The 14,203-nt window shown below is 46.7% G+C and overlaps 2 protein-coding genes across 2 annotated transcripts; one reads left to right on the top strand and one right to left on the bottom strand.

The window, feature by feature from the left end:
* The first annotated feature begins 425 nt into the window (after positions 1-425).
* Positions 426-12,518, top strand: ANKRD13A (ankyrin repeat domain 13A). The gene is made up of 16 exons (XM_042865811.1): positions 426-497; positions 1,106-1,213; positions 3,251-3,383; positions 3,514-3,638; positions 4,048-4,093; positions 4,730-4,873; positions 5,314-5,509; positions 6,078-6,144; positions 6,866-6,947; positions 7,429-7,487; positions 8,072-8,208; positions 8,578-8,735; positions 9,197-9,310; positions 9,663-9,814; positions 10,029-10,093; positions 10,621-12,518. The coding sequence occupies exons 2-16, from the start codon at positions 1,115-1,117 to the stop codon at positions 10,817-10,819; spliced, it is 1,776 nt and encodes a 591-aa protein (XP_042721745.1). The 5' UTR covers positions 426-497; positions 1,106-1,114; the 3' UTR covers positions 10,820-12,518.
* A 556-nt stretch (positions 12,519-13,074) lies between these two features.
* CUNH12orf76 (chromosome unknown C12orf76 homolog) lies at positions 13,075-14,173 on the bottom strand. Its single transcript, XM_042865810.1, has 2 exons — positions 14,063-14,173; positions 13,075-13,979 (listed from the first exon to the last, which is right to left on the bottom strand). Exons 1-2 carry the CDS (start codon positions 14,154-14,156, stop codon positions 13,894-13,896), a joined length of 180 nt encoding a protein of 59 aa, XP_042721744.1. The 5' UTR covers positions 14,157-14,173; the 3' UTR covers positions 13,075-13,893.
* Positions 14,174-14,203: the final 30 nt, after the last annotated feature.

Raw genomic sequence — 14,203 nt, 5'->3', positions numbered from 1 at the left:
GCGGCCGAGCCGAGCCCACAACGCGCAGGCGCGCGGCAGCTCCGCCCGCTACGCCGCCAGGGCTATTCGCGAAACCGCTTGCGCTCGGCGGATCCACGGCGCCGTAGCTGTCGCGTTGCCCCGACTCAAGATGGCGGCCGGAGGCGCTGCCCTTACCCGCGATGGCCGCGCTCTTTTCCTACTTCCGCGGCAGAGCGGGCGGGCAAAACCAACGCTTCCCGGAGGCGGGGGGGCGCGGTGCGCACCGGGCGCCTCATCCCGTATTACGCCGCAGCGGCGCCCCCCCCAGAGCGGAGAGTGATGGCGGAGCCGGCGGGCGGGACGCCCCGTATGTAAGCGGGGGGGGGAGAGCGGGGAACGGCGACTTCCGCTTGCCCGGGGCCCGCCGGTGGCAGTAGGGTGAGGGCAGAGCCCGGCGCCCTTTGCTCCGCACCTGTCGTGCTGTGGGTCGTCCTTACCGCTGCCCTGGAGGGAAAGGAAGGGGCGAAGAGACGGGGGTGAGGAGACGGCCTGGGCGGGAGCTGGGGTTTAAGGTGGGGCCTTGGGATGCAGGGGGAAGGAGCAGGGCTGTGGGGGAAGGGGTGGGAAGAAGGAGTGAGGGGCTGAGGAGGGGCCCCGGGAATGGGATCAGAGGGGGGTGGACAGGAACGGAGCCTCGGGGCTCTGAGGGTCGGGGGGGGGGGGGGAAAGGGAAAAGAAAGAGGGAGGAGAAGGCAGAATCTGAGGTGTAAGAGGGACCCCAAGGATAGGGGTCTGAAGGGGACTCCAGGAGCAAGGGCCTGAGGGAAAGGGGTAGGAGTGAGGGGCTCAAGGAAAGGCACAGGAGTGGGGGTCTGGGAGAGGGAATGGACGAGGCCACAGGGATGAGGGCTGGGGGGCAGAAACTGGAGCCTAAAGGGGACTCCAGGAGCAGGGACTTGATGGAGGCCCTAGGGATGGTGGTTTGGGGAAGGGTCCTGAGGGGGAGGCCCTGGGATGAAGGCCTGAGGGGAGCAGTTGGAGCAGCCCTCCAGGGTGTAGGATTCTGCATGGGGCACCACTAAGCAAAGCGGGGGGGGGGGGGGGGGCGGTGAGGGCAGGCTGCCTGCTTTCCCCGCTCCTGCAGGTGTGTGGCATGATGAGTTCCCCCGGCAGGGCCAGCAGTGCGTTCCCCCTGCACCTCCTGGTGTGGAACAATGAGTATCGGAGGCTGGATGAAGAGCTGCAAGAACAGGTAACTGCTACCCTCCTGGGCAGAGAGAGCCTCAGCTGCGCCCTGGGTCCGTGCCAGGCTGGTGGGACTGTTCTCCTTCTGCATCTATTTGTGGGTTTGGGAGTGAGGTAAGAAGGTATAGGGATGTGATGGACTTCCATTGTTTTTCTGTGTAAATAAGCAGCAAGCACAGCTTAGCTTAATGGAAAATCAGAGTGCAGCAGAGCTGTTGCTGCTGGAGATGAGGGCAGGCTGTGGCTTGCTGAGGACCAGCAGCGCTTAGAGGCAGCAGTTTTATACTGGCTGGAGTGTTCTCAGCATCTCAGTTTAAAAAAAAAAAAAAAATGGACTCATTGTTTCATGCTATAGAGTAGAAAAATACAAAGCTGTTCCCTCTTTGGGGTGGCTGAGGGAGAAATAGTAATGACGTAAGGGAATAACAGTCTGAAATGCTGCAGCAGAGCTCAGGCTGAAGTATCCTTTGTGCTGAGGCACTGTGCTAAGGCTCAGGTGCACACTGGGGTGGGGGGGAAATCATTTGGGAGCAGAACACACTCATTGCATTCTGCCTGGCACCACAAGGACACGATCCCAAGTTGGGCTTTGCCACTCCTGACTGGTGATTGCCACCTGCAGTTCTAACAGTGCTCCACAACTTACTAATGCTTGCTGAGAGCATGCACCTCTCCTGATTTTGAAGGAGAATCTTTGGAATGCAGTTAGCTTTCATCTAATTCACTTAACCTTAATCCTTAACGTCTTTAACCTTGCTGGCACACTGCTTCAGTTTATTTCTATTGCAGTCACATTTTGATGTGTGGACGTTTGTAATCAGATAAGGATCCTCGTGCTGCTTGTCTTTGTGAGACTGGGGCTAAGTGAGCATCCACACCTGTGGGTGCTCCTCACTGTGAGGCAACGAGCAGCCTTTTGAGATGGGACGTGTCCATCTCTTACTTTATCTGCTTTTAAATATTACTTTTTTCCCTTCTGAAGTATTCCAAAGATCTATTTCCTCCTGCTTCCTTGGGATAAGCTTCTTGCTGGCATAGAGGCACGTGAAGGAATCAAAAGGCACTTTGCCAGCTGCACTGGGTATGGCAAGGAGGGGTGGAACCCCTAACTAATGGCTTACTGGTTAGGAGAGGTCCTTCCCACACTAGAGCAATTAGCATTGGAGTGGTAGGGAGTGGAGAGACAGATGCATTGGTATTCCAGAACAGAACTGAGAAAAGAATGCTTTAAAATGAAGCTTCCCCCATTGTGTGTGATCTTTCGAACTTGATGCTGTCAGATAACCGCGTTAACTTGCATAATAACTTTCCTGTTCTGCTATTGACTTTCCCCTTTTCCTTTAGTTATAGATGCTCTTCTGTTTCAAATCTCTAAGCTAATAGTGAAAGATTTGTAAGGTATGAGTATGTTGTGCTTGCATGTTTTGGATATTTTTGCTTGTGTAGTTTTTTATTTTTAGTGTCTTGTACGAAACGCATTCGCTCTTCATTGTGCTCTGTGTGTCAGTAAAATGGATGCCTTGTAACTTACCATTTGCTTCTGTGCTCTCACAAAGTGCTACACGAGATTGGTGTTGAATCGCCTGTTGAGTTGTTTTTGTTTCTTTTCCCCTTCCTGTTACGCTGTGCGTTGAGTCCTCCAGTGATCTCTCTTGAGCTGTTAACTGTGTGTGTTTCAGTGAACACAGAACTGTTTTTTCCTAGAAGGGACTGCTTCAGAGGAGGAGATATCACAGGAAGAGAAATGAGAAGCATCACTGGGAGCTCAGCTGTGTTTTACAGTGACACCAGTTTGTAGGCCCCGTCCTGCTTCTCTTTTTATTTCGTTGGGAAGTGAGATTGCAGTGTACTGAGGGCAGAAGGGCAGCGCAGCAGTGCTTGCAAATAGAGTGACTACGTAGCATGAGCTGTGTGGACATATGTAGGGAACGTTAGCTCCTAGGTTATTCCCAACAAGCTTCATGTGAACTCTTCTCAGTGCATTGTGGTTAACTGCATTTGCTAGAGCAACGTCAGCATTACTTATCTCTTGGATACTCAACAGGATGTTGATCAACGCGATCCCCGTGGCCGCACCTTGCTGCATCTTGCTGTTTCCTTGGGTTACATAGAATCTGCCAAAGTCCTCCTTCAGCACAAGGCAGATGTAACTAAAGAGAATGCACAGGGATGGACAGGTAAAGACTGCTTTAAAAACAGGAATGGTTTCTTACTGCTTCTCACTTGCAGGTGCTGCACTTGGATTCTGCACTGTGCGTTTTGCTCAGAAAGCAAACTGAAGCCATCTTGTGCTTGGATTTCTTTCAGTTTTACATGAGGCCATCAGCACAGGAGATCCAGAGATGGTCCATATGATTCTGCAGCACAGAGACTATCAGCAGACCTCCAGGACGCTTGGAGGAGTCCCTGAATTACTCCAGAAGATTAATGAGGTGCTTATTTAGTTGACTCCAGACTGTAAGTCTGATTGCAGTTGTTCAGTTGAATAAACTGAAATGAGACAGACGAGAGTTCAGTTAATTTGAATTTGGGCAACTGAATTCTTTCCCTTCAATTCACATATTGCATAGGCCTGTGGGAGGTGGAGACTTTTTTTCCCTGACCTTTTGAAATCTGTAGTCGTGTTCAAAGGTGGCTGTTAAGGTGTTGCTGCTTCTGCAATAACATAAAGAAGAATAGCTCATTATAAAGTAACAGCAGACTGAAGTGTTATATGCTCGTTAGACTGAGGCTGTTTGTTTTTGAGTTTTCCTTTATCTAAAACATTCATGGGAAATGCTGTGCTGAATGTTAAATCAATTCTGTTTTGTGAAGTATTCATGGGGTCTTTTTCTTTCCCAGACTCCTGACTTTTATGTGGAAATGAAATGGGAATTCACTAGCTGGGGTAAGAATCCTGATTGTTGGTGCTTCTAAGCAGTAGGCAGAAGGACTCACTCCCACCAATGTCACAAAAGCTCTGCAAAGGGAGAGACTTATTGGCTTTGTTGTTCCCTGCCCCTCAGAATACTTACCATCACCTCTCAGAATAACCCTTTGTATTTCTGTATCACAATTGTTCTTTGTTTCCATTCTGTTTGTGGGGTGGTTTGTTTTTTTTTTTACTGAGACTTTAACCACTGTCAGTCACTGAAGGCTTTTCCCAGAGTCTGGCCTGCCTATCTCTGGTTGTTGGTGACTGCACAGACTTCTTGGAAGTATCTGCTTTGCTTCTGCTTGACTTCTGGCTGACTTCATTTTCCAAGCAGCTTTCTATCAGACTGAGATTGGTTTTAGCCCATTTCACAGCTTAGTCTGAATTAATGTCTCATTCCTTTTCACATTAATCTTTAAATTAAAATAATGTTTTTTGTCCCTTAGCTGATTGCTCTGAAAGCTAAAGAGGGCTCTTGTCTTGTTTCCTGTGGGATAATGATCACAGTACTGAGTAATTCAAGTAGAAGTGCTATTTGTAATGCATGAATTCAGTTTTCCCACCTGCTTAGTTTCTTGAATATTCTCTATTTCTGTGTTGCTTTTGTAGTTCCACTGGTTTCTCGGGTTTGTCCAAGTGATGTCTGTCGCATCTGGAAAAGTGGTGCCAAACTGAGAGTTGATATCACACTGCTGGGGTTTGAAAACATGAGCTGGGAGAGGGGAAGGCGCAGCCTGATCTTCAAGGGAGAAGGTATGCATTGTCTTACCGTGTCTGCAGTGCTGATTGCCAAATGCTGGATAAACCACAACGAGAAGAAACCCTATTTTAGCTCAGAAGATCCGTTGAGGCTGAGTACTGAATTTTAAGCAAGTTTTGTGCACGTTTCCATGAACATCTTTAAGGTGGGGTTTCGTGTTTTTAACACAGTGGCTTCACTTCTTTGTTTGGTGTTAATCTGAGATCAGCATTTATCAGAGGGCAAAAATTCTACGTCAAATTCTTACATGCTTTCCCCCTTTGATTCTCTTGCCTCCAAATAAAATGCAATTTTAAATGTAGTTGCAACTCTGAGTGCAAAATACAACAAACTGGCTTCCACCCCGATTTGATAGCAGCGCGTGTTGGGTTTTACACTGTGGAGCACTGCTGGATTGTTGTTTGCCTTTTAAAGTGAGGCCCTGTTCCAACAGATGCTGAAGGTTGGGCAGAACTAATTGAGATTAACCACGATGATAAGTTTGTTACCACGGAACGTTTTGAGATTTCCCAACACATGGAACGTTTGACACTGGGATCCATGACACCAAAAAGAAGAGAAGTGGAAAGGCGCCTTACATCTCCGATTATCAACACGTGCCTTGATACAAAAAATATTGCTTTTGAAAGGTAAGGTACGAAATTTCTCTTATAAATCAACTCTGCAAGTGTCCTGATGGTCGTACCTTCCATGTGTGCATGCAGTTTCTTTATCCTGTATCCCCAGTGTTTCCTCAGAGCTTCCCAGGGTTAGTCCATGTGTGTTCAGTGAGCCATATTTACTACAGCATCTACACATCCAGAGACAAAGGCTTCCTAGACAGAAATACTAGCACTGGTTCCCAAACTGCTGTGTGGGATTACTTTTGAAATCAAACTCAGCGTTGAGAGCTGGATGCTAAACTAAATAGCTTATTGTAGATTGCCTTCCTCCTCTGTGGCTCAAGTGTCCACATCTGAATCTAAAATTGTGGCTGAGCATGGACTTCTTCCATGAGCTGAAGAATGGGAGCAGCATGACTTTCTTAGCGCTGCCATGGTGTGTGTGCATGAGGACACATTGACCTGTGCTTTTGTCTGAGGTCAATAAACAAATAACTTATCAAATATCATTTGTTCAAAGTGTTTTGGGGAAGAAATGGACCATGTGTTGTGTAGGAGTGCAACAGTTTAGATACTTGTGTTCACTTTTTGGCAGAACCACATCTGGATTCTGGGTATGGAGGACTGAAAAAGCAGAAGGTGTGAATGGTTATGAAGCAAAGGTAAAGCCATTCTGTACAGCTAAGGGGTCTCACAGCTAACTGAAATGTTGTTGGGTTTTGCCTTTATTTCTTGAATATTTTAGGTTCTAAGTTAGCTGTCGAGGGCTTTGTTGTGTTACAGAACAGGGTAGCAGTGAGGATCTTCAAGGGTGCTGAACTTATGTGAGGAGCAGGTGGTGCCTGTGGCACATCCCCAGGAGCTGTGGGGGAGGAGGAGGATCAAAGCATTTCAAGAGAAGAAGGGAAAAAGATTGAGTGTAATTGTTAGAACTGCCTTCCAAAGATCAGAACTGAGTTCATTCTTGTTGCAATTCCTTCACTGTTGAAAGAGGAGGAACCATGGGCACTCTCTAGTAACAGTACTGCAAGGAGAGACAACTGATGGCAGCAAGAAACTGGTAGCAGAAATTCAAGTACCACCTTGGTTGGTTTGTGGTGTTTCTGTTCTATCTGCTTGCCCAGCAGGTGACTGTACAGCTTCAGCCTTTAGCAGGGAGCTGTCAGGAAAATGGTACATGGGGTTTTCATTATACCAAAGGGAATAGAAAATCCAAGTGCAGCATTTCCAGGTGATTGCTGATATGTTAAGGGTTAAGATCTTCGCCAGTGAAAAGCAGATCCATGTTGCTTTAGTCTATCTTAGGCTCGTATTTCTGGCTCTTTTAGAGGCAGTGTTAGTTTGGTAACCTGTGGTGATTCTTGTCCTTCTGCTCTTCTAAAGGTGTACATGGCAAACAATGTAAATATAGTCACAAAAATCAGAACGGAACACTTAACAGAAGAGGAAAAGAAAAGATATAAAGGTAGCTTTCCTATGGAATCGCTGAAATTAAATACAACCTTTTGGCTCTCTACTGCCTTCTTTTTAATGCATTTGTGCCTTTACTTTGTTTTGGCCAGTTCTAAAGGCTCATCTGGACTTTGTTTTCTTAGGCTTTCTGTTCATTTCTGGTCCCACGAGCCTTTCAATGGTTGAACTGGAGTAAAAGATGGGTTGCTGGTGGCCTCGTATGATACCTTGCCTTGCTCTGGGGTCACCAGGGGAGGCACTGTGAATAATAGTGATCTGATGATAGAGACCTGGAAATCCTTGCCTCTATTCTGGATCTTGTATCCATCTTACTCTGTCACCTTTTGGTGCTGGGTTTGCCTGTTGAAGCTTACAGGGAACATGGGCTTCCTCTTCACTGTGACTGGCATACTGTACTCTGAGTCAGAAGCCTTGCTTGTTAGCTTGCTGTGTACAAGATTTTGCTGCTGAGTTGTTTTTCATGTTGTCTGAAGCTGACAGGAGCCCCTTGGAATCGTTTCTGGGTACAGTGGAGCATGAGTACGGTGCTCAGGTGAGTGTCTGACCCCACAGCAGGACCCTGTGGCACAGAGGTCTGTAGTGATAGCTGTATGCACGCAGAATCTCTTCCTATTTCCTTAGCTCTGCAGCAACTCAGATAATGAGGTTTGAATTTTCCCTGGGGAGATCTTTATTTGTTCTAAACCCTCAAATGTTCCTGCATTAGTACTATGTGCTTCCTTTTTGAATGCTCCCATGAAAAAGATGTAGAATACTATAGCAAAACAAGAGCTGGGATGTAAGCAGCAATGGTAAACCTGAGCAAGGTGTTCTGAGTAGCCTATGAATGATCTGGGAGCTGTGCTCACAGACCAGCAGGACCCTCAGGTGGGAGATGATGCTGCTGTGGTATCAGAAACACTTAGCAACTCTATCAACACTGTGTCCTGTGGGTTTGTTTTCTGAAATGGGTTGTTAGTGGCCCCCTATGGCTTTAGAAACCACCTTCAATCTGGACACATTTAAACACAGCAGATACAGACTTTCTAGCTGCTAGGAGAGATAATGAGCTCCTTCATAAGGGGAATGTACTGCTTGTTTTGTACTTCTGTGGTCTTTTTCTCTCTTGCTATGTAGAGTGCAGTGAAGACAACAGAGTATGCCACAAGTAACAACCCTACTGCTATTACTCCAGAGGAATACTTCGATCCAGAGTTTGATTTGAAGGGCAGGGATATAGGAAGACCCAAAGAAGTCACCATTCGAACGCAGAAGTGAGAAATAAAACTTGTGACTATTTCCAGTTTGCCTCTTGTCTGTCCTCTAACCTCTGCAAACTGTATTTTACAAACATCCAGTACAGTTTCACTCTCCTTGCAATGTTAATTAAAAGAGGCATCTTGAAGTAATCAGCTGTGGGTTAATTCTTAGTTCTAGTGCTGTAACTCCTCAAATACCTGACCCTTCCCTATTGCAAGGTGTCAGGAAACTCCTATGGTTTGTCTCTAGCCTGACCAAGAGTGTGCTTTGGTTTCTCAAAGCTATTGCTCTTGGTGTGAAGCAGGTGGAAGCGTTATGTATTTTGCTTTTTCACTTTCCAGAGCTGTATACTCAGGATGCTTTTACACAACTTATCCTTTCAGATTTAAAGCGACCTTGTGGATGAGTGAAGAGTTTCCCTTGTCCCTTGTGGAGCAAGTAACTCCAATCATTGATCTGATGGCCAGAACTAGCGCTCATTTTGCCAGACTAAGGGATTTCATCACTCTGGAATTTCCACCAGGGTTTCCTGTCAAAATTGGTAATGTTTCACAATCTCTATTCTAGCGTCTTCATTCCATTCTTTGTATTCTTTTTTTTGCATTCTTTGTAACTTTTTGCAACATACACTTACAAAAACCATTTCAGTTCTACCAGTCATCTTGCCACATGAGAACCAAGTTGTGTCTGCGAACATGGGATCCAAATTCTCAGTATAAAAGCATGATTTTAAAGATGGTGGAACTTAGTAAGAATTAGCTGTTTCTAGCCCTTTCCTTGTGGTTTAAATGTGTTTGGTTTGGCAATTTTTGTTTAATAACCTCATGGGATGTAGAGGCAAAGTGACAAAGACTAAGGGCAAGGTCTTGGCAATCTGAGCTGCAGATCACTTAGTTGTTGTGGCATGCTGCTTATGGATTATATGAGATAATATGTGGCTGCAGGTGTGAAAATGAATGACAGACTTCTTTCTGATACAGATTTTGTTGTGTTTTTTAATAGAAATTCCCTTATTTCATGTGTTGAACGCTCGAATTACATTTGAAAATGTCAACAGCTGCAGGACAGCTGAGAGAACATCATCACCAACGGGTGGAGGTGTACAGGGGGATGCAGGTGAGGGGTGAAGAATGCAGTGATGGCATCTGTGTGTGTTTCTGTTTGTGGAGTGAGTAGAAGAGCTTTCACATCCATTGCAAATAACCCCAGAGAAGTCAGAGCTACTGGACTGTTTCTCTCTTCCATCCTTTTTCTTCCACTGATTTTTGGCATGGTTCAGCTACCTCACCTAAGGCTGTACTGCATTTTACTGCCACACTTGTTTGCCAGAGCCTCTGGCTACATGCAGGCAGGTGGCTTATCTGCATTTTTGGAGTTAATCATGTATGAACATCCATTGGATTTCTTTCTATTAACAACTTGCACAAATATAAAATGCCATGTTTTCAACTATATTTTCCTTCCATAGGTGCTAATTTTGAGGTTGACCAGTCAGTGTTTGAAATCCCCAAATCTTACCATGTCCAAGATGATGGTAGGAACATACATGTGCACGATGAAGATAACGAGATCATGCAGTTTGCTATTCAGCAGAGCCTGTTGGAATCCAGTGGAAATAAAGTAAGTGTGCTGTAATCTGTTCAGTGCAGATCTGTCAGCTTTGACAAGAAATGTGCAGCAATAGCTGTATCTGTAAATTAAGCCATTATGTACAAAGTGCCACGTTGGATGGATTTTCCAAGAACCTCAGAGGAGAAAAACAGAGTAATTTATTTTGAAGAAGAAATAAGAGTGAGGAGCACTGCCAATCTATGACATGTTCTTCCATTTCTAGGAAGTGGGGGCGCATTCCAATGGAGCAGTTGCATATTCACAGGACTTCAATATACAGTATCAGAGGTAACTAATTAATTTTCTGTCAAGTCACACACAATAGACCAAAGAATGTCCAACAGTAGCATCAAGCTTTTTTTTCTGAAGACAGGTGGCAGATGCATAGAATTCAAGGTCGGTCTTGCTGTGCTGCTTCAGACTTTCCTCTTTTTTATTTAACAAGCCAGAGCTCCAGGCTGGGTCTCACTGATCTGTGTAGTCTGTGCCTTCAGCTCAGCTCCAGAACTGACCTGCACATGTCAGGTTTTTCTCCTGATTTTTTTTTTCTCCTATTACACACAGCCTTTCTGTTCTGCCATTAAAGCTAGGAGTTTGGCCCCTCTGGGTTGGTGTATTCCTGAGGAGCCCTAGAACAAGTTTTACATATGCCTGTTAGTGCTGCTGTCTTACACTGAGAGCTGCTTTCTGCCCTGTAAGGTTGTGATTCAGGTTTGCAGACTGAACACAAGTTGCTAGGGTGGATCCTTACAGGAAACATGAAATAAGCTCCATCTCTTCTCCTTCTCAATGTTCTGTCTTTCTGCTTTCCCCAGGGCACTGCAGGAGAGCTATCTAACGAGCACAGGTAACTCACAGAGCAGCAGCCCTAGCGAGCCTTCTAGCTTTGAGAAGGACTTGCAGCTTGCCATGGAGCTGTCTGTCCGGGAGCAGGAGGAGCGCGAGAGGCAGCGCCGTGAGGAGGAAGATGCAGAGCTGCAGCAAGTTCTACAGCTTTCTCTTGTGGAAAAGTAACTCTTGATAATAAGGGTGACCAAATCTGTGCAAAGCTGGAGGCTTTCAGAGCTCTCAGGCTGGAGATCGCTCCTGGATTGCTGAAGTAAACATTTCACCTGCCTTCTTCATCATCACTGTAATATCAGCTACAACAGCTGATGTTTTTTAAATTGTCTTTTATTATTTGAGGGAGATTCAGTGACTGGGCATTCTGTGTTTAGCTGCCCAGCTGTGCAGCCTGAGCTGTGACATTCTTTTACCTGAGCACGTTTATTGAAGAGCAGGTGGAAGGCTTGCTTGGCACCAGGCCTGAGGGTTGCGTTGAACTGTAAAAAACCTGATTTATGAGGAGTTCAGAAGGGAAACTTTATTACTTACCAAAGAAATACTCATCTGCGTAGTCACTTGGGAATAATTCAAAGCCATTGTCTCTGTTCCTTCCAGTCCTTACGTGGAAGGTATCTCTATGCATTCACATACGTACAGTAGTTTCCATGCTGACAGATGCTCTGTTAGTGTTGTTTATACATGATTATTTCTTCTCCAGTCACTGAGACTTTTATCATATGCTCCTGCTTACAAGGGATAATTTTATACTTGAACAGCTAATCCAAGCATGAGATTAAACTAGCGCTTTCTGAGATCAGACAAACCAAGCAGCCAGTACAATTTTAGCTCCTCAAGTGGGACCATCCTCCTAAAGTAGCACTTTCTGCAGTGATTCAACACCAGCTCGTTCCCATAGTCAGAGGGCAGCAAGGACATAAGCGATAGATACAGGTGCTTCTTGAGATGGCTGTGTGTGTGCATGTGTGTGGGTGCTGCTGAATTCAAACAGGAGAAAAGTCAGTTGAGATTTTAATGTGTACTTATTGCAAGATGAGTTTTAATTCTGTCACCCGAAAGGGCAAATGCCTGTTGCTTTTTAAACCTCAGACGCTTATCCTTCATGTGAATACATACTTTTTTATCTGAATCTTTTTATTGACTTTTAAACCAAGCCAAGATGACTGCCCTCCCTCAAATGCTATCGTTACAATTCACAAATAGGTTTTAACAGCTTTCCTCAGGTCTTTCCTCCTACAGTAGGGTTGTAGCTGTTCTACTTGCACTCCTGTCAGTGTTTACAGTACTCGCCCTGTGACTCTCAAGTGCACTCCACACGTACACAAGGATGTACGCCCACAGGGAGGCCTTACAGCAGTCGAACATCAGCAGTATTGCTCAGTCCCAGCTCACAGTGCTGTGAGAACCTATGGTACGTATTGCTGTCATCTTGCTGCCTGACCCTGCACTTCTCCTCGGGCAAACCAGGGCAGCTCTGTGCAACCAAATGTTAACTCCTTTAAAGTCATTATGACACGACCAGAGAGATGGGTGGTAGCTTAGAACTTCATTTTTGAACCAATAATCCATATTTCTTTAGGCAATTAAAATTCAGTGTCTATTGTATCATGCTTAACCGTGCAGCTTGTAACCCTCCATAGCTTCCTCGTGGCTGCAGGAATGGGGAATGCAACTCCTTGCATGGGGGCAGAGGGGCTGTGTTGGAACTGCATCTTTCTTTGAAAAGAGGATTACTGTGACTTTCTGGGTTGCAGAAAAGGGAATTGCATTCAGCTCTTGATGACATTATGGATTAAAAGATAAAGTTGTGTTGGTTTTGTTTGTTTTATTTTTCCTCCAGCGGAAATAAAGAGTGCTGTTACCTTTGTAAGACTGCTCTGTGACTTTGCTTTTTGCTAGTGAGCATCTCCAAGGTGAGAAGGAAAAAATAAAATGGGGATCAGTGAACTGTCCTCAGCAAATTAAAGGCAGGCTAGTGTTGAGGCTTCAGTGCTGTTGGTCAGTTCTGTATGCACCTTCTTGTGAGTAACAGATGGCAAAGAGCAGCAGTGAGTTGCACTGCTATGTTCATGTTAACACTGCTGTCCAAAAATTAAGCCTGTCAATTTTGGTTCCCTGAACAGCCTTTGAGGTTATATGGGAAAGCAGAACCTCGGTCACAAAGAGCTGCATCTGTGTTCTGAACCTATGAGTAACTTCTGCGTAGCGGCACCTAAAGGTCTGTAAGCTGTGCTGTGTGGCAGTGAGACAAAGCAGGGGCTGTTGGGCTGTTGTTCTGGGGTTGGGTTATGTTCCATGGTAACTCACAATGCGCTTCATTTGGAAATCCTTGTGCTCATTCTCCTCCCTTGTCCTGCAAGCAGTAAGCTCGCAGCTGGGCTGTGGGACTGCTACAGCTGAACGTCCATGAATAAATAAAGGAGTCCTGCAGTGTTTACTTCTCTTTTATTTGTACAGAGAGACAGAGCAGGGGGCGAAGAATGAATGCAAACAATGCTGCTGCAGGGAGCTCAGCTCAGAGCTGCACCCACAAAGAAGCACACAGCTATGGGCACAGTGTTACATGGAACAAAGGATGCAAAAATCAGCGAACCAGAGCTCTGCAACTAGGGAGAAGATCAGAAAGAAACATCCTGCCGTTAGCTTGCTCCCTCATGTGTGCTTCGTTGAGATTAGAAACGAGGTCTGTTCCAGGCCAGGCTCATTTACTGATGCACAGAGCAGCAGCAAAGGGAACCCCCAGCTCCAGGAGTTCTCCCTGCCCCTAACAGAGCAGGACCAGCTGGCTGCAGTGCTTGCAGAGCTGACCATCACCTTTACTCTGGAGGTACACTTTTAAAAATCTAAAATAAATTACTACCCCGACCCCTATGTTAAATACCAAAGTAATATTTATAAGCAAAAATCCAGTTACTACTCCCAGCAGTGCAAAACAACAACAAAAAAATAGCAGCATCCGTACGCACGTGTGACTTCAGTGTAAACCCTTGAATTTGTTACCAAAAGCTGCACGACGTGGATCCGGCTGTAGCTCCAACGCAGAGCTCCCAGAGGTGCTGGGGCTGGGACGCGGTCCTCGTCCACGGCTGCTCCCCGTGGCTCCGGTGCTCAGCGCTGGGGCTGGGACCGCCATCACTGCAAAGCGGATGCGGTGATGCCGAGCGGAACGCCCGCGGGGCGGCTCCGGGTGTCCGTGCGGGTCCGTGTGGGTGACGGCGATGTCCTCGAGCCGCGGGACGCGGCCACTACCGCCGGCGGACGGGTTTGTAGACGCAGACGGCCACGAGGACGATGGTGAGCAGCAGGGCGCTGAGGATGCTGCCCAGCAGCACTGCGAGGGAGGAGGCCGACAGATCAAGTCCCCGCCGCACGGCACAAAGCGAAGCCGTCCCCTCCCGCCCCCCCGCTCCTTACCCAGGTTCTGTTTCTGCAGCACGGCGTAGGACCGGCTGCGCTCCGCCGGGGTCAGTGCCGCCAGCACGGCCAGCGCCCAGCCCCGCAGCGACATCTCGGCTCGGCTCGGCTCGGCTCGGCTCGGCTCGGCTCGGCTCGGCT

Source organism: Lagopus leucura, unplaced genomic scaffold (genome assembly GCF_019238085.1).
Source record: "Lagopus leucura isolate 7727_CA_CO unplaced genomic scaffold, USGS_WTPT01 Super-Scaffold_806, whole genome shotgun sequence".
Lineage (NCBI taxonomy): Eukaryota > Metazoa > Chordata > Aves > Galliformes > Phasianidae > Lagopus > Lagopus leucura.
This window is presented reverse-complemented; position numbering and strand designations above follow the sequence as displayed.

Bases quoted from the DNA above. Each gene is read 5' to 3' on its own strand.
- ANKRD13A (XM_042865811.1), top strand. From the start codon at position 1,115: ATGATGAGTTCCCCCGGCAGGGCCAGCAGTGCGTTCCCCCTGCACCTC. The intron at 6,948-7,428 runs GTAGCTTTCCTA...TGTTGTCTGAAG, and splicing joins GGAAAAGAAAAGATATAAAG to CTGACAGGAGCCCCTTGGAA. The intron at 10,094-10,620 runs GTAACTAATTAA...TGCTTTCCCCAG, and splicing joins TTCAATATACAGTATCAGAG to GGCACTGCAGGAGAGCTATC.
- CUNH12orf76 (XM_042865810.1), bottom strand. From the start codon at position 14,156: ATGTCGCTGCGGGGCTGGGCGCTGGCCGTGCTGGCGGCACTGACCCCG. The intron at 13,980-14,062 runs GTAAGGAGCGGG...CCTCCCTCGCAG, and splicing joins GCTGCAGAAACAGAACCTGG to TGCTGCTGGGCAGCATCCTC.